Below are 27,319 nucleotides of genomic sequence, written 5' to 3' on the forward strand. Positions count from 1 at the left end.
AGAGCTACACTCTGTCGTGCACAAGTCAGTCCACACCCACGTGCCTGCCAAGTCTCCTCCCAAGCATGCCTGCCCGCTGCCGCCATGGCCGCCTTTTCAGATATCGAAGCTTGAGAGGGGATGGGTTCTCTCAACTTGCTGACTGCGCAGCGCACAGGCGGTCCAAGAAACAAACCCACACGCATTAGATCCCAAAGGAGGAAAGACGATACCGCAATAGAGAGTGGTTGAAAAAGTGAATCTGCGAGGCTACTGCCAGGCACAGACGTAGTTGGGCAGATAAGACATTTGCTTAACTGCCAAATCTGCCCTACTTCGCTCATTGCTAAGCGGTGATGACGAACAATGCAACAAATAGACTTGGCCACTAGTGCAGGCACAGACTGCGGCAGCATCCAACGCAAGCACGGACAGAAACATTGCCAGTCCCAGCGAATAAACTTGACTGCCAACATGCATCGGGCCTTCTCAACCTCGATGATCCGGGTCAGTCGGGGGGAGGGCCAACTAGCTAACGTACTACAGCAAACCCAAATGAACAAAATTCAACCTCAACGACTATGTTTATGTCAACAAGGGAATTAGCCAGTGTCATCATCAGCTAATCTGAGTGATCGTCGCTTCACAACACTCTTGACACAACCCAAACCCGTCCCCCTCCACGCGCGCTTGCCGTCGTCGCCTCCCCGTCCCCCTCCTACACCGTTTCCTTCTTACCCCTCTTTCTGGGGAGGGGGGCAGGGAGGGAAGAGAAAGTCATCCGTTCTTCAACGTCCGTCTGTTCTGATCTTCGGGCATCCGCATACGCTCACCACCTAGCGCATCTCACAAAAGCATCGAGATGGCTCAGGCATTCTCATCTTCCGTTAGACTGTTTGGCCTGATCTCGTCTCCCCCTCCCGTTGATTGTTGGCATCTCATGCTTCCTCTCTTCTCTCTGCTGAACAAACACGACGCTGCTGTTTCGAATATCACTGACTTGCCCAAAATCCCATTTTTTCCTCTGTTTCTGCTTTCTCATCATCTCGTGTCTGCGTGATTGTGGCGTGCCTCTTTGCTCATGTCACCTCGGCCTCCAATCGTCTTCATCTCCTCTTCACAAGCCGAGATGGGGGCCGTCATCCGAAGCATAGGTCGTATGGATCGCTGAACAGATAGCCAGTAGACCCCCCAACCCCCTTTCAGAAGAGAGAAGTAGCAGCAGCGCGATCCCAATCTGTAGAAAGAAGGAAAACAGATTAGCTACCGGGTATGGGATTAAAACTCCTAAATGGCGGTTGATAGTTGGAAAAGCCATCGAGATGTCTTTCTTCGAGGCCCGGCTAACGAGGGAAACCGAATGTGGGACGGTTGACATTGAGGTAGATTCACCGACAAGACGTCCGATCCGTGGCCATCTCCAACCGCGTAATCCGCTAAGCAGATGACCTTCACTGAGAGCAACCCTCTCTCATTGAGCCTGTAGGAAGGCTGCGCTGAATGGGGGTGCACCTTCAGCTGGACGCAGACTTCCCGTCTCCCCATTTTACCCCCATTTGACGGACGGCGCCGACACTCACAGCGACGAGCGGCGAACGGTAAAGGCCATCATCATCAACCCCAGTAGCCGCCCCATCTCGATGAGACGAGGAAGTTGCGCGGCGTGTAGGATGGGGAAAACGAGAGGGCCCCAATCAAAGGTAAATAACGGCGACGGTTGCTGAACGTTGGCCCGATTAACATGCTGCGTGCCCCTGATACCCCTTTTTATGGAAAAATGTCTATTTGGTCCGAGGGTGTGGTGTTGGTAGGGATGGCATGATTGCAGGCTGAAGGGGAGGGGAGGGAAGTACAGATACCTCCGCCAGGAGAGAGATGCTCACCTGTGAAGGAGATCAGCAAGAAGACGGGAAGAGCAGAAGCGTGGGGAGGGGGAGGCAGAGACCTCAGCGGTCGACACAGGAGACAGCCTGGGAGCTCGGACTGGGCAAGCAAGCCCTTTCACACGCTGTTGCTGCACGACATCGTCCCATGCTCATGGGTGAGGTTTTACTAAAGAAAGCCAATGTGTAAGTCGGACTATAGCACCCCATGTGCCACTATTAATTGCCGATAACCTTGTTACCAAGGCTGACTGACATGTCAAGAGCGAGAACATCACGATACAAGGCTGAACGTAGATTTTCGACACCCTGTTCTTGATTTTTCTTAGCTCTCTGAATCTCCCTCTTCTCTAAAGGTTTGAGCAATTCTAGTCTCTGTACATGATATCCTCCTAAATATGTGTGTCCTTGCTAATGTATCCTTCCCGAGCTCGACGCTGTTCGTCGGACTTCACCCTCAAAGCGAGGGTTGTCTTCAAAAGTACAATTTCTGTTGTGTCGAGCTGCGAGCTCTTACATGACTTTGATGTCTCTTCTAATGCGATCCTTGAACAAAACTGTGCAGCAGCAAAACCAAAAAATCAGACGACCTCTCCTATCATGTCGGTCTTTCTCTTTCTCCGCCATTCTCGGCTCGGCGTTTACCAGAGCATCATCCTTTGCTCGCGAGTACTCCTTCTGTGTGTTCCATGGCTTCAATGCTCCTGGGAAATCCGTAGCCTGGCGGCTTGTGTAAACACTGTCCATCCGGCTTTGTGGCTTGTCCGTAAAGGGGGTCGATAAAGTATATCTCATGGTGGACACACGAGTCCCTCGTGAATAGTCCGATATCTCCAGGTAGTAAGCAGCGGCGGCGATCCTCACCCTACGAGGATCGGCGCGCTGTTAATGACGAGCCCGATGCACTTGCATCTGTGGCTGATGGCAATCCAGTGTTGTAACATTTTCTGTCTGTAAGCGTCACAGGTCAGTGGATTGCGTCTTGTGTTTTGTGTAGTAACGGGCTTTTACGGACCAAAAAGTGTGATTCATCCGGCCTGGACGAAGTTTCCGTGGAAGGGAGCCTGCTGGGGGCTCAGGGTCTGTCCGATCTTTCCCATGGCAGAGAGGTGGTTGTGGGCATCCTTGATGAGCTGGAGGTTCTTGACATCCTCGGGCTGGGTGAAGCCGCGGACGAGGTCCTCCAAGGCCTGGCGGTGGGACATCCACTCGTCAATGAGGGGCTTGGTGGACTGCTCCTCCTTGATGGCAGCCACGACGATGGCAGCCTTGGCAGTGACCTTGCGGGAGGCAGGGGCAGGGGCAGCCTTGGGCGCGTCCTTGCGCTTGCGGCCCTTGGCGACCTGCTGGCCGCTGGAAGCGGTGGTAGGAGATCCGGGGACACCGTTGTCATTGTGGACACGGCGCATGTGGTCCTTGAGGTTCCATTGGCGGGGGAATCCGTTGCCAGGCATGGCACGATCGCATCCATCATAGGAGCACAAGAAGGGCTTGTCACCGTGGCCGTGCATGGCGTGGGCCTCACGCTCGTGACGGAGAAGGCAGGCAGTGGAGGAGAAGCGGGCGTTCTCGCAGGAATCAATCTTGCAGCGGTAGGGCTTCAGGTGAGAGTCGACAAACTTGCTGTAGAGGGGAAAGACGCAATCATTAGTCATACACGGCGAGAAGGGACATGCTGGCAGGTTCTCAAAAAGGTTCGACTCACTCATAGTTGCACTTGAGCTTCTCGGGCTTGTGGTTGCAGCTGGATTCTCCCTCCCAAGGGCAGTGGAACAGGCCATCGGCCTGAGGAGTGGCGTTCTTGTAAAGAGGGTGGTCCCGGGCAGAGTCACCTTCGTTGGTGTTGCGGCGGCTAGGGAAAGCCGGAGGCAGAGCAGCATCACCGACGATAGTGAGGACGCTTCCAGAGAGTTCATCGCCCATAAGCTCAGGGCCAAACTTGCCATTGGCGCTGTAGATTGATGCCGGGTCAGAGGCTTGCTCGAGGGAGCAGCTGATCTGAGGAACATACCTAGGAGACTGGCTCTGAATGATGGGAGAAACGTGCTCCGAGTGGGAAGGCGAAGACATGAGAGGGGCGGACAGCCACAACTCCTCAGGGGTCTGAGCAGGAGAAGACAATTGGGATTCCGCGGGGCTGAAAGAGTTCCAGGAGGCAGAAGGAGAGTGAGCTCCAAGGCTGGAGTCAGGGTCCAGCTGCATCTGAGCAGGCACGACGTGCACAGTCATGTCCGTCTGGGATGGAAGGCCATCCACGATTCCGAGCTCCATAGAGTTAAACCACTGGGACGAGACGGCGCCCGTGTCCGATTCCAGGAAGTAAGAGTTCACGTCCATCAAATGGCCGTTGGTCTGAGGTCCGTAGACAGTAGCATTACCGGTGATGTCCATGGAGGACAGCTGTGCAGATACTTGAGATGACGCAGAAGAAGTCATTCTGGGTCTGGCCTTGGGAGATGTGATCTTGGAGATTCTGTGTTGCTTGCGGCTTCCAGTGGAACTCCTTGAAGTTCCCCGCCTCATCGGCTCGCCACCGACAGGCGCCACGGTCGTGGCAGGTGCGCGAGCAGTCCACTTGCTCTGGAGGTCCTCAACGGCTTGTCCTTGTCCTCGGGGCGTAATGTGGCCTTCAACTTGGAAAGAAAAGTCCTCGGAGTCTCCCGGGTGGGCAGATCCGTTGTCTGAGAAGTCTTGGAAGTTCTGTGCACCTTCTCCTGTCGTTTCCCACGAACCACTCAAGGGGTCCGATGGTCCTGTTTGAGAAGAAAAGGAAAACATTCCTGAGGGCACCATGCCGGCGTGGAAGAAGCTGTAGTCGCTGAAGGGGAGGTTAGTGTGCTGTTTCACCACTAATCTTTGAAGATGCAAAACAAGAAATGAAAAAAAAAATCTCGACATGGCACAACTTTGTTCCTGTAGCACTCATCATGTTAGCTGCCGTTGCTTTATCTCTCGGTTTGGGGGTTTCGTGTTGACAGACCAAGTGAGCACAGATCATATAGATCAAGCCGGGATGTATCATGTAGTCCAGGATGTCGGGTGCGGTGGTCGAACCAGTTGATATTCCGGCAGGTCTGAGACAAATGAAAGTCCTTTGCGGCCATGTACGTGTTCGAGGCTCCTCGTTGTTCTCCAGGCACCCAGGCATGGGTCTTGGTTCGGTCATCTCATACTTCGCACAGTGGAGGCCGAAGTTGGTAATTTCAGTAGTCTCCTGACGCCGTGTGTCGTTTGGTGCAGCTGAGTTCCATGGGTCGAAAGAATCCTTAGGCTCAAGTCCATCTGAAGTAACAAGTCCGTTTGAACGCGGCAATGGGTCGAGACGAAGTCCATAAGGCTGGAAGCCAAGGTCGAAGAAGTCCGTAGATCAGAAACAGAATCGAAGCAAAGGGAAATCCATTAACAGAAGAGACGGAACCAGCCATAAGTTGCAAGGAGCGATAAGCCTTGGTCCGTATCGGGTTGTGACCAGCATGAGCTGAATTAAGCTATCACTGGTACACGGGAAAACAAACACGGAGTGTTTATTTCAGCGTTCATCCTAGGAATCCGATCCAAATGCGAGACTGGGCAGTCTCTAGTCTCGGGCGAGACCTTGTCCACAAATCCAGGGAGTTAAAAAATCCACGGTTCTCAAGGGAAAAGCCAGGCATGAAAATCCAGTTCTCGCGAAACGTCCAATGGGTCTATGTCGCTGCAAAATCCTGATTCGTCGGCAGGCGATACTAACCGTGATATGAATGTGATGATAGATATTTCTTTGTATGATGACCGTTCGGTTTGACAAAGTACATAGGGCCAGGCCCAAGCACACCGGTCTCCATCCAGTTGGCAAGTCAAGCAGGTATTCCAGGGAAGAAGTTTCCGGGCAAGAGAGAGAAAGTCCTGGCAAGTATCCTCGGATGAAGTCCTGGGCTGAAGAATCCTGGGTCGAGATGTCCTGTATGAAAAGGCCTCCGTGGCCGGCGAGATCTGAGAAGCAGACGCAATGAAACAAACATGACTTTTGCAGTACAGGATTTCAAAAAGACAATTGACCACCCTGGGAACAGAGAAAGAAAAGACAATACCTAGAAGGTGTGTGGACGTCGTCCAGGTCAAGGTTGTAGCCAGGCATATCCGGGCGCGGAACAACAAGAGCAGTCATTGATTCCTTGGGTTGTATATCATGCAATCCAGGGCAGTAAAGTCAACTCGGATGAGCTGTGTCGATGTACAGAATAACAAGAGCGATAACCCGGGCGGGTAGCTGCTTGCAGAGTTCCTGTGGAATGGGAAAGTCGAGTTGGTGTCGTGTGGGATGATCCTTGGGTGGTAAGAGGGGAAAGATCTTTTTTGACCTTCTGTGTAGGGTTGCTGTTGTGTAAGGGTTGGAAGGGATGTAGGCGGGTAGAAAAAGAGAAATTGGCGGCTGTTGGGTTGCCAGAAGGATCAGCTTTGCAGTAGGCAGAATGCTTGGGCAGGAATTTTCTTGCGGGTTGGGCTGAAAAGAAGGGAAGAGAAACGACGTTGGGCAGGGAGAGAGGGGGTCAGCGGGTTTTAATGTTGCAGGACGACGACGAAGGCTTCTGAGAGCACAGCAGAAGCGAACGAACGAGATGAGGTTTGCGAGGGGGTCGGTCGGGGAGGGGAGGATTCGGGGTGGACTCCACGTCGTGCGTGCCATGCCGCATGCCCTGCTGGCATTCATGATCCCTGTTCCCGAAGCATTGGCACCTTTCATTCTGCAGGGCGGATGTGCTTGATGTGCCAGGCCAAGAAACCACCATCACATACGTGCGCAGCATGCAATGATACGTATGGATACGTATTTGGTCTTGATTGTCCACCACTCATTTCCAGCGCCAGCCCGTCTCGCGCGTCTCAGTCAGTCTCATTTCGCTGCCGCCGTGTTTATTGAAAGCCGTGTCCTTTCCCTGGCCAGAGTGTCTGGAATCCCGCCCTCCAACACAGGCCGACTGGCAGAGAATGCACGTCGAATGTGTCGTGTTGCTGCTGCCGGCCGTCACAACGGCCGCAGCAGGCCCTCGTGCTATTACATGGCGCTAGCCAACTGGCTTCGTTCTGACTGCTCACTGCACCTGTCATAGGCCCGTTCCGAGTGGAAGTTGGCGGTGACTGGGCCTTCTGCCTTGATTCTGCTGACTTGGACATGGGCCGCGGGTGGACACAGACGACGACCCTGAGCCTATCGCGGTGCGAGGAACCCCTAGTCGTGCCGGCCAGGAGGGATTATGGCTGCAACGCCAGCTCATCCGTGCAGCACCCTGAGCGTGCTCGGCGGGAAAACGAAGCCAGCCATGGGCCAGCAGCGAGCCAGAAGGACGCAGAGAAAAGAAAAGAAGGCGGCAGGCTGGACGAGTCGTGACGGGCTAATGCTTGCTTTCTGCGAGCCCTTCATCTTCTCCGCCATCCGCACCACGCGCGGAACTTGCTCGTCCCATCAAGCTTGGTGTCTCTGCGCTGCCCTGCGCTGCCCTGCCTTGCGTTGCGTTGCCCGTCTGCGCGCGTTCCGAATTTCCCATCCCATCCCATCACAAGCCGCCCGCCCGTCCAATGCCGTCCCAAAACCCCTATTCCCTTGCGCCATCCGTCGTAAATGCCTCCCGTTTCCAGTAGGTTCGTCGAGCATCAAAAAAGTCATGGCGCGATTGTCGACGTACGCTTTGACGCATCAATCAGAGCCGTCTGCTTGAAGATCGAAGCGGCCCACCGGGCAGAGGAGGAGAAGGACGACATGTGTGTCGACGAAAAAAGACGCAGCAGGACGAGCCAGAGCCAATCCGGACTGCATTGGCGTCTGTAGTCGCACCCCAAAGCCGCCGACGCGGGCGGGAACTGCGGAAGCCAGGCCGGCTTGTCAGCCCGTCAGTGCCTCGTTCTCGTGTCTTGTCGTCGTCCATCAAACACCGTGTTGCTTGCTCTATTGGCGGTTGTGGCTTCACGTGTGTAGTCCCGAGTTGGTCTCGGCGGGCTTGATAGGGCAAGCTGCAGTCGCTGACACACACCGGTCAACGCTCTCCATCTCGACTTTCCCTCATCCGACGGCAGTACTTTTGGCGTGTCCAACGGCCACTGGTCCGGGGGTCGAGCTGTGGTCGGCCGGCCACACACCGGCAGCAGCACACCACACCGTAATCACAACACCACCCACCATCTATTAATTGCAGACCACTTTCCTCCGCCCACGAGACAGCAACGGCCAGACATCAGATGCAAACGTGCTTCGCGACGTGATTAACCGGTTACTGCCAGCTGGCCTGCTGCTGTCGCTGTTGCTGTTGCTGCTGCCGCTGGCAAACCGGAAGCGGTCCACGCCAACCACTTCGCAACTCTTTTTGCGATAATGCATTTGCGTAGTGCATGAGAAATATGCGGCGTGGGGCCAGGTGGTCACCTTGCGACATTATCCAGCTGTCATGCTCATCGTATCATGAGCGAGATGCCGCGACTGCGATGGCTTGTCGTGCGCCGTGATGCGATCCCGAGAATCCGAGTCGACAACCAGGCCATCAGGATAAGCAAGCCGGAGCAGCAGCAGTCGCCGTCCATCTCCGAGTTCCCCGGCTGGGCTGGATGGAAAAGCTGCCCCGAGCTCCACAAGTTGTCTGAATAGACGCTGACGGTCTGACAATGGTGAAGCTGGCCGGTCTTGACTTTGAGGCCAGCATGCGGTTGAGATGCGGGGAACCAGTGTTGAAGGGTCGTCTCATGCGAGATGGCTGAAAAGCTGACGTTGGCAGACACGGGACGAGGGGTGGGGGATTGGGAAACGGGCGACAATGTGCGACGACAGCGCCCGTTGACGAGCGGATGCATTAACGATGGGACGAGACAGCAAGCAGCCTTGGCCATCGAAGCGCAAACAAAGACCACCTCACTCGGAAGCAACTGCCTCGATCTCTGCCCTCCCTCCTTCCCCCGGGACAGGAAACAAGGTTCAACCTCCTCACCTTCGCTTACCCCGTCCTGGTGATCTGCCTCACCTTTCCCACTGGTTATACATATCGAAGACGAGAGGCAGGGAAGCGACGTCGACACTTCCCAAGCCGTCCTCACAACCGACCTGAGCTTCCTGCTGACTGCGAGCGGATAGAGCTCCGGCTGTTTCTTCCTGGAAACACCCGACCGCCTTACCGTGACGTTCGTGTGGCCCTAAACAAGCACCCGCAACCTTACCTTAGCCAAGCCACCCGTCTTGATCAACGACCTCTCAACCTTTCCCGACTAGCTAGCTTCTATCTGTACTTAGTACGTGCCTTGTTTTCTGCGATGCCCTCGTCAACATTGCCGAGTCCACCCTGATGACGCATAAAGTACACGCAACGCCAGCTGCGCCAACGGGTACGCATAGAGCAACGAGGAACAACTCATCGCTCATCTCTGTCCTCAATGCATCTGTATCACAGCTCTAGGGAGTGCTCAACCCTCCTTGACTCAGGGGAAGTGCTGATGGTGGCTTCTGGAACCACACGTGACCTGCACCTTCCAGCGATGAGCAACATCGAGCTACACCACCAGTCACCGAAACTTTCTGGAACTTCCAAGTACCGACAAAGTTCCGCCACTGTTTCTCTCCCTCACTGGAATTTGGAGCTGAGGTGGTTGGGAACTCGCCCTCGTCTAATCCCTGTCAAGATTTCGCGCCAGCAAAGTCTGTTGCGCTCGACCCTCGGCAAACGCTCTTGAGGCCCCCGAATCCCCAGTCAGAAGATGAGGGGATTCGCAGAGTTGGCGATCTTCCCCTGGCAGATTCGACGGCGTGTTACGGATATTGGAATCGCATTTCGTCTCCTCGATTTTGTGGGAACCTCTTCACAACTTGGACCATTTACAGTGATTCATTACTTTCGGCCGTCGGACCGCCGAAATACACTATTGCAAATAAGGTGATTGTGCGCGCCCGCCGGCCTGGGTGCTTCCGACGCACAGCGCAGATCCAAATCTCGGTGTGCCGGCTATCTGACTCAGTCACCACCACCCGACCAACTGCTGTCTCGGGATTCGACAAAACATTCCTCCGATATCAAACCCTGCTCTTTCGCCAACGCCTCTGTGATGATGATATCCTCAGATTGAGCGACAACACAACAGCGATGAAGTGTCGGTGTAAGTGGGCTTATCTTCAAGGACTTCGCCGATGAGCTTGGAAGCGAGAGTGGGTGCATCTTAAACAGTACCGCGACCACTCACATCGAGTACATTAGTCTGTGTATGTCGACCTGATATCGCATCTTGCCAGATATCTCGCAGTCGACTTTCGGCATCCGATCCGTCCGTCCACGCAACTTCAGCGAGAGCGGCTTTGGCTTGCTCCCAGTTGCTTAGATGCATCACGGTGCTAGCTAGAGAGAGTTTCGCAGCATACACAGCCTTCCACTTTGCCAGCTGTTGCTTGCCTGTGTCAGTAATTGGCCTGCCTGAATTGGCAATGGCCGCACCAAACATGGCACTCCAGAACCACAGACTCCTGCTGAAGGAGCCTGCCACCATCTCTGCTTCTTTGTCGCACACGTCATCGATGAGCTGCTCAAGCAGCCAGACCGTCAAGACGCAGTCCATCTCGCTGTCGTTCACCGCCATGACGAGGTAGAAAAACGTTGCGATGTAACTCGCGCGGCTGCTCTTAGGATCACCGTTCAACATCGTAGCTATATTGCGCTCAGGGTCAAAGCCACGGGATAGCTCCCAGTTGAGATTCTTGGTGTAGTCCTGCCAAAGCAAGTCCGTTGGGGTCTCTGCCCCTTCCCACCAGCCGTATTTTGGTGCCTGTCGTGGAGGTAGGCTCTCCATGTCCCATAGCGAGGTGAAGAGCAAAGCGATGATGCTTGGCTGGAAATCGGCACTGATGGTGTCGTGTATGACGTGGACTTCACCACGGCGTAGACGGTCGCCTGCCCTACATTCATGTCAGCTATAGAGATCCAGCACGCCTCTGGGGACGGACTTGTGTTACATGTCCAGCATCTGCTGCGCTAAGTTTGAACGCATCAGATTATACCCATTCTTCTGGAGTGTTAACCTATACAGACCGCGTAGATGCTTGGATGACGCGTCAAGGTCCCCAACCGCACCCTATGGTCCGTCAGTACTGGTCTGGCCACAAGTTTCCGGATTCCAAATGTGGTGTACCTCTGTAAGTGCCAGTGTTGCAATAGCAAAGACGGCAGTGTCGCTGACATCAGTCTCAGACTCTGACAGCTGCTTCTTTGCGAACTCGTATGCTGCTGCCTTGTGGTAGAGAAAGGGGACTTTGACATGCTCAAGCGATCCTGTGACCCAGGCCCACTGGCAAGCCGCGACCACTAGGCAGCCATGAAGCAGACCTGGATGCAACAGAGTCCTCTGAACACTGCCCAACATGTCAGAGCCAGCATCTGATTTGCAAACAAAGTCGATCGCATACCTGCACAGATTCTGGCCTCGTTCCACGGGAGTCTGTCCTCTAACATAGAAGTTGGTAACTGAGCTTTTGGTCAGAGAGATAGCATAACGGCAGCGGGCGACATGACTTACATTGATGGAAGAGCCATTGCGACATTTCCGAGAGTTGATATTCGCCGGAGAAGCCGGCGAATGGCTGATGGGACAGGACGTTGACGAGGCGAGCCGACTCCGCGACCGGGATCAAGGCCGCCGACTCGGACTCGGCCCGAGACTCTGGAGTGGACTCGGCATCAGTGGCGGGGTCGGGGTAGATGCAGTCCTTGCCCGTCTGGAGACAGTTGGTGCTGCGGGCTGGTTAGTCGATTGCTGGGCTTTACCCGCAGAGTCCGGATCGATCTTTTCATCACAGGCGTTGTCTCCGCCAAGACGGTAGGCATAAACAAGGTGAAAGGGGGGAGGTGTGAAGACAAGGTAGGGATAAGGAAGGACATACCATAGTGGCTTGCGCTCATCACAGCGGACGTGACGCTGCTTACATGTCGAGCAGCCGTTTTTGCTACGGCGGTGGAACTTGCGGACTCTGTTCTTGGGGGGCGCCATATCAAGTCCAAGGTACGTTTCGATGTCAATGATGCTCCACGCAGTCCCGGGGGTTAAAGCGACGCCGATTGACCATGCTTGATGAAATGACGACGGTTATGCGGGCCAAATCTCGACTGATCTTGCAGGTGCATGAGACCAGGCCGGGGGGAGGGGGGGTCAGCTCCGAAGGACAAGTGTGAGGTGATGCGAGAGGGAAAAGCTCTCGTGATAGGGAGATGAGATCGGGAGACAGGAAGCCTCTGGCCGGAGAACGTGTTTCTTCATTTTATTCAGCCTCCTGCTTGCGGTGCCGGCATGAAGGCGTTGCTGACGATGATGATGATTGGCCTGGGTCGCCAAGCGGGAGATGCTACACGAGACGTGCATGAAGGTACAACCAATGGGAAAGCTAGGAGATCATCTGGTGGGGTTGCCTACCGTGACTACCTGACCATTATGTAATGTTGCCAAGCTCAAGCCACTTGTTGACCCAACCTCGGTGTGGCTTGGCATCTAGACTGAGAAGCCACAACCTGGAGAAGGGCCGTGTCTCCCTCCGTCTTGGAAACGGAAACTGCTGCTCTCGCTTCAGATGCGAAACCCTAGGAAGGCACGATAGCACGGCAATTCTCTCCTCGTCTGCAGAAGCTGCAGCCTGCCAATCACAGAGTCTTGCTGTCCTCCTCCCCTTCTTCTCCTTCTATTCATCTGATCTCCGAAAACACAGGAGATCGATGCTCTAATCCAAACACAGCAAACGGTCCACAAGCAATTATCGGCCTCTCCAGGCGTCATCTCTGGCATCAGCATCGACCCTGGTCTGTCAGATTCGCACGCTCAAGCAACGTCCGTGAAATAGTGTTGTTCCATGCCCGAGCATCGAACATCGTCGAACATGCTTCCATCGCTGGCTGGTTCGCTCCGCTTCCACCCACCAGGCACCACCAGGGCCCGTGGCCGTCATTCCAACAACAATCGGATAATTTCTTCCGATCAGGAACCCGCGACGGGGGCGCTCGATTAGGTGCCCTGTGTCGCGCCGGGGTCGAGACAGGGTGCCGAAAAACAGATGGCCGCATTGACACCCACGGTAAAAGTGACCGGTCACGCCCCTCCGAATCGCCAGATTTTAAGTGGAATACACCGGCTGTGATTTCGGCCTTGTCATGCGCATTTCGCGGTGCCATGCTTGCCATCCCGGCCTGCTCAATGCCCGCAAACATGGTCTGCCCAAGACATTTTCGCTGTTCGTCTCGGCCGGTCTGGCTCTCGACTCTCCAGACACCCGCCGATGGGAACCACGCGAAACAATACTGCAAACCCGACCACCCTTGACCTGTCTCAATGCACAGAGCCAGTAGCTCTCCCTCCGCTCCCTCACACACATTCTCACACACTGCACAGCCTCTCCACCTCAGTGTTTGGTGCTGGCTTGGTGCTACACTTTCACAGACGGGACGGATACTCACTCACTGTCGCCCGCAGAATCCACGGCAGCCCTCTGTCCCGAACTCCTTGAAGGACAGGAGTCATGTTCATCGACACAGAACGCGGGGTGAGGGCGTGTTGCGTCCATCTACCGAGTCGTGCGGAGAGCATCTGAGATGTGAGCTGAAAGACAAGCGCGCAGTTGATCAAAGTGCCAACGCCTAGCGAACAACGTCATCTTAATTTGGCAACATGATCGTCCCGCGGAATCCCCGCAAACCACGAGGCGGCGCTTGACAGCTCATCAAGAGACGAAATAGCTTGTCCAACCCCTCCTCCACCGCCTGCAATTGTTGGGTTGAGGCGCTCGGTTGCCATTCACTGCACCCTGAGATCGATCAAATCTGCCTCCATCATGCACATACAGTACACACAGAGATTGCCGGCGATCGTCCGACCACCCTCGCTTGCCCTTTGCACTTGGGTTTTCTTGCTCAGTTCGAATCGTTGAGGTTATCGACAACCTTCCCAGGATACTAGGGTTTATCGAGGCGCACGTCATCCCGCCCTATTCGCCCTGGGGCCTGGTCGGCGGTTGTCGATGTCGAGTCGATGCCACGGACGATGGACGACACTAGTCACTCGCAGCCAGCCGAACGACCGGCCTTCAAACCACAACTGAGTCCCGCCATTGGCCCTCGCTGCCCCCCCAAAAGTCTCCCCCCAATTCACATCTCCAGCCCCATCAATTCCATTTCTGGGATTCTTGGGCCCTGGTTCCCTGCGCCAATACAAGACAAGACAATACCAGCTTCACTTCGCTACGTCAAGGTCAGATCATTCGTCGGTCCAATGCACACTTGTCACCGAGGGCCCCCCAGCTTTTTCGTCTCTGTTGCACTGTTCTATTCGAGGTCGACGTCTTGGAAAATTGGCAGCCCGTCAGCAGAACGACTGCCGGATTGTCACTGCAGGCAGAGACACTGGATACAACACAACCATTGGCTCCATCAACCCCCTCCTCCCCCCGGGCTATGTTGAGATGCCTGTGATGCTCGCCGGTCATTGACAGTCCCTGATTCAATGATGCGCCAAAAGCAACTCCAATTCACCAAAGTGGGCATCAAGGCATGGTTGGGCTCACAAATACAGGCGGTAGCGCGCGTCCCCTTCCCCCTCTTCATCGTATCCGCCGCCGGTGTTTGTTTGTCCAATTTGTGCCCAACCCGGCCTGCTGTCACCGCTTCTTCTCCCGCTAGGTACAACCCTGCACGAATCATCCCATCCGGTACCGAAAAGCTACTCCGACCTTTCGGGCAACAATTCTCCAGCCCAGCAAAGAAAAAGTTTCTGTCACAGCCCAATCGGTGCCCTACTCTACACAATTGGCCCCGTCGACTTCGTCAGGAGTTGGCAGGGCCAATGGCTTTCACGCGTGAGCCAATACAGCCCGGCCATAAGATTTGTTTTCCATCTGGGGTATTCCTGGTGAGAGGGGCCAACTGTCAAAAAGTCGACCTGGCATCGCGCCAAAATAGAGGGGACAGGAGGGCACCAGCCATCAAAGGGCACGCTGATCTCCCCTCGTTCGCTTACTCGCCTATCCTGTCGTGTTCACCTCGCAAATCCGAAAAGCAAGGCTCGCCAGCCAAGGGATGGATGCCAACTTCCAGTAGGGCGGCAACACCGTGGTGAACCCCAATCTATCCCAGGACGCCCGACGGACGAACCTTCTCGACTACAGCGCTTGGCAGTCACGTATCCTCTAGCCTATGCGGCACCCGTCTGCTTGAAACCAAAGACGTCTCCGTGGTGTTGGTCATTGGGGCGAATGCAAATCTTTACTCGAGTATCGCCGGCTTGCGTCTCTCCTGGTCCCTGTTCACCCTCCGCCTCGACTCTTCCCAACGGACCACCTCCCCTTCAACCCTCAAAACCAGGGATCAACCATTTTCGCCGCCCGGTACCACGCCCCACGAGGAGGGACATCGCAAGCAGACATAAAATGCCTCCATTCCGAACTTAATCATCCACTGTCAGGATCCTGCCCGCTCCCCCATCCTCGTCCATCCCAGGAACTTGTTGGTTTCTTCTTTCCCGTTTTGCTCCAGCAAGACCAGAGAGATTCTTCCACTAACCCCCCTAGTGTCTCTTCACCTAAAGCCTTTCCCGAGCGTCTTATAAGTCACTTAAGGTGCTGTCGTGGAGACAAGTCGTTTCTTGGACCGATCACCTGCTTTACCCCCCAACATCCACACCGCCCTTGCAATCCGACCCGGACTTCTTCAAGGGTACCATCCTGGAACAAGACCGTTTTTGTTATCGTGGATTCCCTTGTGTTTGAGGAGACGTCTTGCCGCATTTTCCCAGGAATACTTGGCCCGAGATCACAGCCCAAGGGACTCTTTTTTGGACACCCGGGGCTGACCTGCCCGCCCAAGGACTGTTCTTATTTCACGTGGCTTCCATCTCTGGACTTCTTGGAAACCTCCAAGTCTGTTGCTTGATTTCTTTCTCTACCGTTATGCCCCCGGAAGAAATGGCCCAGCCGGATTTTGCCTACAGACCATCAGCCATGTCCAACGGACCGTGGAACTCGACGCGGAGGTACGGACCGTTCCCCAAGTCTCATGACGTCCCGAAAAGGACAGGAGAACTGACCGATGAAAAAAAGTTCAATGTACAACGATACATTTCCGCCTGCCGGAGGGTTTGAGAATGGCTACTACCGTTCATCTAGGTAAGAACCAGACGCCGATGCATTCTGTCATTTTTCTTTTCCACGGAGCAACCAAATAACACCAAGCCTTCAAGTGTGTCAACATACTCTCCCGGAGCCAGTAGTTACAACCTCCCGATTGGGACCAATCCTCACGCAGCTGCTGCCGCTGCCGCCCCTGCGTACGGATCATCAAGGCCAGCATCTGGAACATACGGCACCAGTGGTGCCGGTGGTTATGGCTCGTACAAGGGTACGGCCTCAGCCTCCCAGGCCTGGGATCATCAGGAAAGATATTCCCCGACGGACTCAGTCGACGACATCATCGCCTCTCCGAATCTCTCTGATTACTCACTCGAGAATGGAACGGGTGCGACGCCTCCAAACAAGGGAGGCAAAGTGAGTGGGAAGGGTCGGCCTCAACGTCGACCATCGAACCGGGACGAATTCGACGGGCCGCATCAGTTTCTCGCCCGCCCGCCCCCCGAGTACATCGCCATGCAAGAACGCGAACTGCCGCACCTTCCGACGAACTTGCATGTCCAAGAGCAGGATCTGGTTTTGACACAGGTTAACGACCGGCTCTCTCAGTGCGCCTATGACTTCGTTGCGAAATACCAGTTCCCCATCCCCTTGACGCAGGACATGAGGCCTGTAGAGCGACCTCAAGACAGGGAATGGACGGAATGGGTCTATCTTTTAAAGCGCTTGGCAACCAAACGCCGCATCCCGGCTCGTGTTCTGTACAACGGTCAGATCAAGCAGTTCGTCACGATTCTCGAGAACTCGCTAGAGATGCGACACGCAGCCAAGCACCAGAGCCGCCCACTAAAGGACGACCGCAACATCTTACAGCTCATTTCGGCGGGTATCCAGGTGGCCAAGATCCTAAAGGACGCAAGCGCCATGGACTATCTCGACCGACTATACGTTTCTACGGAGAAGCAGATTCAGGATCGCGCGGCAACACGATTCAGAACCTGATCTTGTTCGCCGTGCTTCCTTCACTCTCCACACACCATTTGCCCCGAATCGGACTTCTCAACATCCTTGACCATACCCAACCATGAGACGAGCGATTTGAATTTTCGACGAGCGAAAAAGGGGCCCTAACGATTTATCTACGGAACTTAACGACGGAACTTGAAAGTGTTTATATTGGAATTTGCAATATGGTAACAGGCGAGGATTCTTCTCATTCCTTAGAGGGGACAGAAGAGAGAGTGTAGATGACTTGATACGGAACCGGGGGGCGTTACGAATGGACGAGAAGCCCAAACCCCCTTCAAAAGACACGACCACGACGGAAAGCCCACAGCTAGCTTAGCTCCCTCCCCATCACTTGGCAAGCGGGTGTGTGTGTCTTGTTTTTGTTTATTTGTTTGTATGGAAATGGTAATGATGCTCACATCCATGGTCGGGCAAGCTTTTTGTCACTACTACCACTACTACTGCTACTAGTCTTGCCGAGAGAGCGAGAGAGAAAGCGAAAGATGGACGAGAATTTTATCACCCTACTTCCCCCCTTTACGAGTTGGATTCGCAAGCGAAAAGGGCATTTTTGGCATGCTACAGGGAAGCGATGGGCGCTCAGGGTTTGGTCATTTGAGGAGGCAGACAACCTCTTGTCATGCTGTACATCGTTATTATCTTCTGGTTCTTTCCCCCCTTCCTCTCCCTGTTTCCTCTGTTCCTGCACTGCCACGGCGCGTGAAGGGGTCTTGGAGTTTGTCTCGATGATTTTGATACGCTTTACTTATTATACTAGGGATCTCTCCACACACAACAGGGTCGGCTGTTTGCTACTACTACTGCTCGGTGCGCGAGCGCGGTTGTTGAGGGAGCAGAAATTTGGACAGATATCCCTACTAGCCTTTTCTTCCCTCGCTAACGCCTGCTATTTTCTGTAACTTGGTTCGGGGCGGCTTAGATGAATCTTTGGTAGTGTGATATCCCCCTTACAGCCCAGGATTGGGCGTGTGCTTTACTCTACTCTCTCACGTAGCGGCCAAGAATTTTAACTCGAGTATTGTTCAAGATGCGGCCCCTGGCGTGAAATGTCGTGAACGTCACCACTTGGCTTCAATGGAAAACAGACTGAACCGTGCGTATCTAGGAAGAGAAAGAGAAGGGGGTAGGGCCCAAGAGAGACTCAAGCAGCGGTCTCCTCCGTCTCCCCCGTATGTGGCATCGGGTCACACCTGCGGAGCGTCGGGGAGAACGGCCAACGTCGTTGGGCTGAAATGAACCGGTGATCATCAGCCGATAGGATGCAGCCTCCGTGCCTGACGGGTGGCTTGGCCTTGGTGGGAGAGACCTGCCAGGGGCTTACTCCTGACGGGGGCACCTGCAATCGCTGGCGGCTTGGTTCTTCTTCTCCCCTCTGTGCCCAGCCAGACCAAGGAACTGGGGGTTGGTGAACGGAAGCGCCAGTGCTAGGGTTTGAAAGAGACCGTGATGTCGCATCCCGCTTGATGGGTCACCCGGGGAAAGATGGAGGGAGGGGCGAAAATCTATATGCTACCTACGAAGTATGCGGCATGTCCCAGGGGTCCTGCTACTGAAGACAAGTTGCTGCAGAACATGATGTGAACGACTTGGCAAAAGGGTGGGATGAGGACGGAGAGGGTCTTCCGCGCCCGCGAAGCTACTTAACGCCGCTGCAAGGGCACAAGTACCCCTCCTCTCCCCCCCTGAAGGCTTTACCTCAGGGAGCATAAAGGCCGAAAGGTTGAGTATTACTATGATGTAGGCCGTTATAGTTTCTGATGATGGGTTGTAGTAGCATTGTTGGCATCATAGGCTCAACGTCTGGTGGTGGGGACCCTCTGGTGAAGAGGGTGACTGACAAGCAAACGGGCACATGGCAAACATGGCACCGCATCCTGACCAAGGCGTCTTGACTTACTTTCTTTTCTGCCTTTTTCTGCTTATGGTTTGCTGCCCTTTAAATGCGTCGTCGCTTGCCGGGACGGTTTGGATTTCTGCAGGTGAAGGGTGCTTGTATGTACAATGGCCACCAAGTAAAGAAGGTTGAGCCGGGTATCAAGGGTTTCGGCCGCAGAAGGGGTGGCAGAATTGATGAAGAACGACAAGAAGCACGGGGCAAGACGAGCGGGATTCTGGAAGAGCGCCAGAGTCCGATAGAAGGCGGTTTCGAATCTTGGCTGACTATGGGTTGAATAAGCAGAGCATGTGGCAGCTAAGGTTTGTGAGTGTGTGCCAGGACAGGACGGGTGTGTGCGTGCGTTGGGGCCGTGGCTTTTGTGTGGGATGCTTCTATCTTGGGGTACGATTGCCCATTGCGTTGAGGTGAGATCGGGTCGGTAGTAAGCCAAGGCTGCAGGGCATCAGAGCTGCGCGGTGAAGGGGAAGATGGAGAGCATGGGATAAGGGGGTTCGTCCAGGAAGATGGTTGACCAGGCTGACCTTGACGAGGGTGGTGCGTGCTTGTCTTCTGGCGAATGGTGAGGGTGTCGTGCCAAGTAGTTCGGACTCGGATTTTGAATCATTGTTTCGCTGTTTGAGAGGGAGTTTCGTCTTCGATGCGAACTGAGGGGTGGTTTAAGACGGCGATGCTATAGTTGGCCTCTCACGTTGCTCCTGTCTTGGATGACATGCCTTGACAGCTCAAGGGCTGAACCTTCAGAGTGTTTGCTGTAAAGTTGCAAACATGAACATAAAGGTCGAAGGAATGCGGCAGGATGCCGGCGGAAGCGGCGCAACAGAGTACAATTAACATGATTAGACGACTGACTTGCGCCTGATTCAAAGGCCGACCCATCGCAGGGCAAACGGCATCGGCGAGGCGGCGAGGGGGCGGCGCGCCGGGCGGCATGCTGCGATTGCGGTTTAGCTTCCGCGGCCGAACGTGGTTCGTCGGCTGCGCAGTGCCAAAAATGGATGGCATGTAGTTGTGTATACTGGGTTGTTGCGTGTTCACCAAGGTTTCTGCGCAGTAGTCAAGCACCGCGCGCTAGAACTTAGACTGGCGGGGGCAACCAGGCGATCCATCGCTGTCGTACGAGTAGACGGTGCAGATCGTCAGATTTTTGATGTCCCGAGGTTGTAGTTGGAAGATCCGACAGGGAGGTCGTGTTGTTGAAAGTTGTGCGGTTGCTGGTGCGAGGTAGCATCGTTTCCCCGTGTAAGTGGCGGCTAGTCTGGAGATCCGGGGGTTCTTTGGGGGAAACAATGTGGATTTCTCTGTTGGGAACGGTTCATGTTGCGAGCGGCGAGGCGAAAGAGCCCATGGCAGGGGGGTTTGGGGGGTGCGCGGGGTGCGCGGTGTGGGAGGTTGGTTTGAGGGACGGGCTGGTGAAGGCTTGATATTATGGCTGTCGGGGCCGTGATATCGACTGGGAGCGGGATGCAATGTCGAAGGATGGCGGTTGATGGCTTGTGGTCGATGGCCAAGGGTTCAGGGCCCGGGCCGGTTCGTTGATGCGAGCCTGTCTGTCGATCTCTGGGGGGATTTGTCAGACTGGAATAAGTCAAGTAGTCTTTTCTGAAAGAAGGCTGTTTCTCACGAGTGGCTGATAAACAATGTTGAAGCTGTCACGGTGGTCGAATTTCGTTTGTGCGTAAAAGCAAGGTAAGCAGCAGTAGAGGTACACTGCGAGAAGCACAGTGCCGATTGACAGACGCGCATGGCAGGCAGGACGGATCCAACGGGTTCTGCTGAGCCGCTGCTGCTGCTCGCGCGCATCATCTCGAGACACAAACTCTCAACTTCTGAAGTTAAACAGTGCGACATGGACTCGGTCTTACGCTCCGCGTGCTCAAGGCCAGATGCACCGTTGCATGGCTCCGGACGGCGGGTTCGGTCACCGGTGTGGCAAGGAGGTCCCGAACGGCGGCGCCGGTCTCCTGCCGGTGATGGATCGGGCATAGCGTTGCCCCCACCGTCTCCGCCCTCGGTCCCTGAACAGGCTTAGCGCTACGTCTGGGGGCGGAGGGTGAAGGTGGTTCAGCTTGTTCAGCAGCTCCAGCAATAGCAGCGGCAGGCTAGCACAGCGGGCAGCGGACGGCGCTGATAGAAGGAAAGATGCTGCTGCTGCAGGACGGGAATACGGGAATGGGCGGGAGAAGTTGCGTTGGCTGCGGCACAGCGGACTCCCGTCGCTTTCTGAGTGCCAGTGAACATGGGGTGACAGACAGCCGCCATCCACTCACTCGTTTTAATCTCGTTGGCTCGCCGCCCTTTTATGCTCTTTCCCTCGTTCCCGCTGTCCTGCATGTCTTCAGAGCGGTAAGAACGAGCCAAAAAAAAAAAAAACCATTACGACGACTGCCGGCGTGAACGACTCGACGCTTGTACCCGTACCCGTGCTGCCCGCCTGTGATTCTCGACTCGAGCAAGACTCACGCGACGCAGAGGAAGACTTGGCAGACGCTTAGCCAGCTGTGCGAAAAAGGACCCCCGCGTGCCAGTTCCAAAATTGGAGCGAGCGTAAGCAGAGCCGCCCAACGTATTTACTGGCCACCTCGTTTTGGGGGAGTAGCCGCTTCTCTCTCAACTCCAGACAACAAAGGCGCTTCGAAATCAATCGACTTGAGCTCAACGGCCGCTTGGACATTCGACGGTACGGGTCGCATCCACGAACGCCTACCCATCGCTAGCATCGATTCAATCTATCCAACCATTCACCTAACCGGACGGACGCCTGCCGAAATGACGTCCGTATCCTCCAGAGGGACGCCTCACTCGCCCCTCGACTTCGAGACCGCCGCCGACGCGGACGACACATGGCAACACCTCGACATGAATTCTTACGCGTCCTCGGTCGGCATCGTTCACAGCCCGGCCAGCGGTAGTCTCAATGGCTACGCCGTCGTGGGCCATTTCGCCGGCTCGGACCATGCGGGCCTGTCTCCGCTAAACCTCGATCAACTTGACCAAGCCGCCTACTCCGCCCCGGGATTCCCTGATCAGACGGAGGCCTTCGCTCCCGCTCCATCGGCGGATGGCCAATTTGTTGCCGACGGGCAGAATCCCGACATTCTGACGCCTCAACAGTATCTCTTCTCACAGCAGGATCTGAATGGTTAGTATCATCCAGTACCGTGTTTGGTGACTTGACCAGTTGAACTGACCATCTATTCACCAGAGATGACATCGTCCATCATCAACTCACTTCAGAGCAACACTGTACCTCTTACAGGCTTGGAGACTTTCAATCAACAGCAAGATATCGATCTCGAGCTGGACTTTTCACAGTCCTTTCAGCCCAATGCCAACCCGGCCCCTTGGAACCCTGCGAATCTCAAAGTCGACAATGGCAGCTCTATGTTCGTCACGGATGACCTCTCGTCGTCACAGGGCTCTGCCTTTGCCAGCCCAAACCATTCAACCCCGACCTCGCCTGACATCAAGCCAGAAGGCGACAAGTCTTCGTCATCGAGCCCTATCCGCAAAGTTATAACCGGCAAGGTCGAGAAGAAGAAGACATCGGAGCCGTCTAGCAAGTTTGTCATCATGACGCCCAATTCCATCACCGCACGCGCCGGGCAGGCCAACCTCTACGACTGTTTCGACACCATGCGAACGAATCCCCGCGGCCGCAAGGGACCTCTCGCCGATGCCACAAAGCAGAACGCTCTTCAGGTCCGTCGCCTTGGGGCCTGCTTCTGCTGTCACAGCCGCAAGGTCAAGTGCGACAAGGAGAGGCCTTGCAAGAACTGCAAGAAGCTCGCGGCCCAGGTGCCGCAAGTCATTTGCTGGCAGTTCTCTGACTTTCTGACCGTGTTGTTCCCCGAGTTTACCCGAGCGCACTTTCGCAAGGATCAGATGTCAAATTTCATGAAGGAGAATGTCCAGCTCGATGGAATGGAGGAGCTTGCCCCAAGGGAGGTTGAGCTCTTCTCCGGTCTGACCCCGACGCTCAAAGTCCAGGCCAAATTCTTCACACCCATCACCGCCGACGTCCAACAGCACTACCATCTACATGTGGGCAAGGACAGGGTTGATCTGCAGGCAAGAGGAACTGCGCCGATGGTGTTGGAACTAGATTCTGCCGCTCAGAGAGACGCATTGAGGAAGAAGGCCAAGGAATACATTGCTGCCATTTCGTCTGAGCCTGGGTACGCACAACGGGTGACAGAATCGATTCGACATACCGATCTTCCAAAGAGGATTTTGGACGTGGTGCAAAACTATGCCAGCAAGTCTGAGGTAAGTTCTCGATCCCTTGGCCGGAAGAGAATGCTGCTAACATGCTCAGTCAACAATTGTCAAGAAGGCTCTCGCGATATATAGCGCTCACTTCATCATGACGCGACACCTCTGCATCACCAGGCCAAGCGTCATGAGCCTCCAAGACTCTGGTCTTGTACCGCAGGCGGTGCCGTGGGTGACGCCTCGCGTGGTGAACAGACAGATCAAGGCCGTTATTGACGATCTGCTGCTGCGCGACATGCAACAACTCTTCGAAAACTTCTCCAAATCCCTCAAGCCCAAATCACGACGAGAGTGGGCGCCGTGCACCGCTGCTTTCCTGGTTCTCTGCCTGTTCATGGAGTCTGTTGAAACGGCAGCCGACACCTTCGTGGTTGCGCTCAACGAGATCAGTCTGCGCAACCACACGACGCCAGAATACAAGCGAGAGGATGCTCTCAATATCAACAAGGAAGTCGAGAACATGCCGTTCAAGCAGTTTGCGTACCAATTTCATCAGATCTACCAGACGCACAGCCGGGATGCGTCGACCAAACCATTCAACCCGTTGGTGGACGATTCATGGCTTCAGCAGGGCGAAATGGACGCCCCCGCCATGGAGATGGTCATGCGTCTTAGGGAATTTTTCTCGGGCGAAAATTGTAAGTCGTTCTTCCTGAGCCATCATCATTCGCGTGGATTGCAATACTGACAATGGTAACAGACATCGAGCTCGACTTCTTGACGATGGACCCGATCCTGCCCAACGGCAACGGCGAAGCACACCCTTTCCCCCGCGACGTATCCGTGAACTACACCGGCCGCATGGTAGCCAAGTTCCTCTTGTCATTCTTGGACGAGAAGTACATCTTTGGCGAGAGCGCTTTCTAGTCCATGGTCGACCAAAGCCTGCGAAGAAGGAACTCTGGGTGGCGGATTTGGAAGGATTTACGAATTTATGATCAAATACCCTTCATCTTTTAAGCGTCGGGCGACATAGATGGACACCGTTCGTAATATTGAATAATAAAAAAGCATGGTACCAAACTCGCAGTAGACGGAGACTAGACGAAGGTCTCGTGAAAGCATGTTTGTCCGATTTTAGTCCTGATGCCACACTATCTCTATGGCTTCAGGGTGGAGCGGACCGGTTGTCTAGACCTTGGGTTGTTCTCCCACTCGAACGATAAAAAAAGTAGTTAACACTCCCGCGTATTGAAACTGCGAAGTGTAGGCATATCGTGGGGTTTTGGTCTCGTAGGACCAGACTGTTCTCTGCATTGTCGCCTGCGGTTCAGGTGCGCCAGCACTTGCTGGCTACCAAACGGCGGGCCAAACGTCGCCGCTTCTCAAAGTGCCGGACCAGGTTGTCTCGCGATGTGGCAGAGCAATATCTGGTAGCCAGTCAGAGGGCTCAAAAAAAAGACCATGCATAAGGTCGCATGAGACCCTGTTGATTGGCGGTCGACGCGCGTTGAGATGTTGTTGGAAAGACGTAAAGCGAAGAAACGGCGGGAGGGGTTCTGTCTAAAATAGTCGCGAGGGAAAAAATCTCCTCGGTGGCATCCGGTTAAAATTATGGGCCGCCGACCAATGATACGCCAGCTGCCGAGTCGACTGCCAGGCAGAAGAAGGCAGCTCCGGGTTAGTAAGCAGGCGGACGACCCTGCCTTATCGTCCGCAATCCGCGAACCACCTCTTCTGTTTTCCTCTCTTCTTCACACTTTTTGCACCAATAATCAACCGAACCCGACTTGTTATTCGACTTGTGCTCGGTCAGTTTGAGTGCCAGACTAAACCTGGGCTGTGCCCCCTTTTCCATTTTTCTGGTGCTCTCGATCAATCATGGTCGAGGATATCACCGAGAAAGAGCTGCGGGGGAGTGATTTCCAACAGATTTCCATGATTTTCGGAATTGCGATTTTTTGCACCGCCATCCTCGCCTATTCGCCTAAGCCAGAATTGCTGACTTTCGCTCGCCTCCGTCCTGCGCATTTGCGTGTTTCAAATGTCTCTTCCCTGTCTTTGCACAGCAAAAACAAAAGGCAACCAAAAATTCGGTGGTCAATTTTTGGCCTCGATTCCTAAGGCCATCCTCATTGGTTCATAATGTCTTTCGATTCAAAGTCGGTGTCGGGGTGACTGGCCTTATTGCCTTAGTGGACCAAGACGCGCCCGAGGCATCAATCAGTCATCCGGGCAGTGCACTGTGCCTCTGCTAGTTGGAATTCTGTGTCTTTTTGACGTAGTTTTGTCTGTTTTGCCGTCGGTGTCATCTTTTTTCCCTGCTCATTGAGCACGATTGCGCCCATCCTGACGCACTATCTTCGTTGAAATCTGAGGCTCTCACCGAGTGTCGGCTCGGTGTCGTCCCCATCAGCCACCCTCGGCTCCAGGATTAATCCCATAGCGTTGGATGCCTTGACATTCACGGTGCAAGGCGTACACATGATGAGGCCCGTGACGTTTTCCCTCCCCTTACCGTCTCTTCTCATTCCTCGGGCTGTTTTCGTTTCATGTCTACCTTCTCTTTTTTCGCGTCTTTCTCTAGTGTCATGAAGCTAGAGGGCGGTGCCTGAATAAAAATGGGACCTGCCTCCTGAACCTCGCCATATGACCTAGGCAGCCAAACTAAGCCAGCCTCCCCCACGTCTGCAAACAGCAATTCTAGATACTCTCTGTCGAAGCAAATTTCCCGCGAGCCTTACACACTGCCCTGCAACAACCCATCTGAGTCACTTGATGCTAGATTTCGATGTGCCTTACTGGGGCTGGGGCCGGTAGCCGAAGTCGTCCATGGTGGTTCTTTGTACATCGAAGGCCGCCCCAGTCGTGACTGGCTCCACGGACGAATGAGACATCGTTACTGCCTGGACCGCGCGACATGGGTAGCCAGCGAAATGCGCAACGGCGCAACGACGAGTCTCATACGCCTCTCACATGTAAGGTAATTCCCATTGCGCTTTTTCGCTATCTTGTTATTTTCTGAATGGTAATTCCTAATTGCGCCCCATCTCCTCGGTGTGTCGCCTGCCTCTCCCGTGACTCAACCGGGCGGTACCCTTGACATTCGTTTCGTACCTTGTATCTCGAGGCTTGTTTGAGGTCATTTCCAAGTGCCTCAAGTATGAACATTTTTGTATATAATGATGCTTCGACGTCTGCCTCAGTCCGAATTCTTCTTCCCTCAGAATAACACAGCCTACACAACCAACGACTTCTCCATCTTCAAGACATCCAAATATTCTGCCTCATATATAGACAATCATCTCAGGTCTTCACCAACATCTCCAACACCACCACCAACAACAACTTCTTTACCAAAGCCACCAACATGTCTGCCTCCACCTACAACACCGCCGCCATGGTCGCCAACAAGGCCAACAACGATGACTTCCCCAACGACCCTAGTAAGTTTACCCCATGATCAACAGCTCTTCTTCCTATGCTAACTCCCTTCAGCCCAGGGCAAGTAAAAATCGGATCTGCCGAAAATTAAAACAACTTCCTACTCGCTCGACCTAATCCAACTATTCAACCATCAAACCAACAAATCAACAAATTTTGCATCAGCGGCGTTACGGACATCCGCAACACACACATACAAGACTGTCATGTTCTACATGGACGTCGTCGGTCTCACGACCGCCTATTGGCCTAAGCACCGGCTGCACCACAATGCAGCCATCGGTGGGCCTGCCGTTCTAACGGGATGATGAAAGGCCACCATCCCAGGCAGGCTGGCATTAGTCCCCTGCTTGGGTTTTCCTCAGGGCTTAGAGGGGGTTATCTTTGCAGCACACACATTACACGGGCGTTAGGCGGGAAATATTAGGCAGCTTTCCGCTCATTGGACAATCTCCCATGAGTATGTTTCTTCTTCTGAAAGAGGTGTGTACAACAGCATAGAACGGTTACGATAGGTGGTACGATACAAAATAGGCAAGGGTACCAAATACAAAGGAGTAGCTTTGCATCCCCATCGTGTGTCGCTATCCGCCATGCAGTTTCGACCTTATGGGGCTCGCTTCGCAGGAGTGATCCCTCGTGAACACCCGTCTTAGCCAATTCCAGACGGCGAACATCCATTTTCGGAAGTTGGAATATGCCGGTGACGATGCTTTGGGCGATGGTTCTTCTGGTTGTGGGAGGGGGCTGAGCGGTGGTGGAAGCGGGAGGGCGGGG

General features: G+C 54.4%; 4 protein-coding genes across 4 annotated transcripts; 2 read left to right on the forward strand and 2 right to left on the reverse strand.

Annotated features, from left to right (window-relative positions):
* Window positions 1-2,890: 2,890 nt before the first annotated feature.
* On the reverse strand, window positions 2,891-5,028 carry CGCA056_v001452 (uncharacterized protein; the record flags this gene model as incomplete). The annotated part of the gene is made up of 5 exons (XM_037316712.1): window positions 2,891-3,485; window positions 3,568-3,813; window positions 3,874-4,680; window positions 4,750-4,775; window positions 4,843-5,028. The coding sequence occupies 5 exons, from the start codon at window positions 5,026-5,028 to the stop codon at window positions 2,891-2,893; spliced, it is 1,860 nt and encodes a 619-aa protein (XP_037185319.1).
* Window positions 5,029-10,031: 5,003 nt separating this feature from the next.
* CGCA056_v001453 (Sterol uptake control protein 2) lies at window positions 10,032-11,849 on the reverse strand (the record flags this gene model as incomplete). Its single annotated transcript, XM_037316713.1, has 6 exons — window positions 10,032-10,761; window positions 10,819-10,937; window positions 10,995-11,214; window positions 11,269-11,326; window positions 11,379-11,593; window positions 11,743-11,849. 6 exons carry the CDS (start codon window positions 11,847-11,849, stop codon window positions 10,032-10,034), a joined length of 1,449 nt encoding a protein of 482 aa, XP_037185318.1.
* Window positions 11,850-15,798: 3,949 nt separating this feature from the next.
* CGCA056_v001454 (uncharacterized protein) lies at window positions 15,799-16,962 on the forward strand (the record flags this gene model as incomplete). The annotated part of the gene is made up of 3 exons (XM_037316714.1): window positions 15,799-15,866; window positions 15,934-15,999; window positions 16,074-16,962. The coding sequence occupies 3 exons, from the start codon at window positions 15,799-15,801 to the stop codon at window positions 16,960-16,962; spliced, it is 1,023 nt and encodes a 340-aa protein (XP_037186227.1).
* A 4,690-nt stretch (window positions 16,963-21,652) lies between these two features.
* CGCA056_v001455 (uncharacterized protein) lies at window positions 21,653-24,025 on the forward strand (the record flags this gene model as incomplete). Its single annotated transcript, XM_037316715.1, has 4 exons — window positions 21,653-22,025; window positions 22,089-23,152; window positions 23,202-23,796; window positions 23,859-24,025. 4 exons carry the CDS (start codon window positions 21,653-21,655, stop codon window positions 24,023-24,025), a joined length of 2,199 nt encoding a protein of 732 aa, XP_037186226.1.
* Window positions 24,026-27,319: the final 3,294 nt, after the last annotated feature.

This window comes from Colletotrichum aenigma (assembly GCF_013390185.1).
Source record: "Colletotrichum aenigma strain Cg56 chromosome Unknown KSG_Cg56_contig01, whole genome shotgun sequence".
In the NCBI taxonomy this organism is placed as follows: Eukaryota; Fungi; Ascomycota; class Sordariomycetes; order Glomerellales; family Glomerellaceae; genus Colletotrichum; species Colletotrichum aenigma.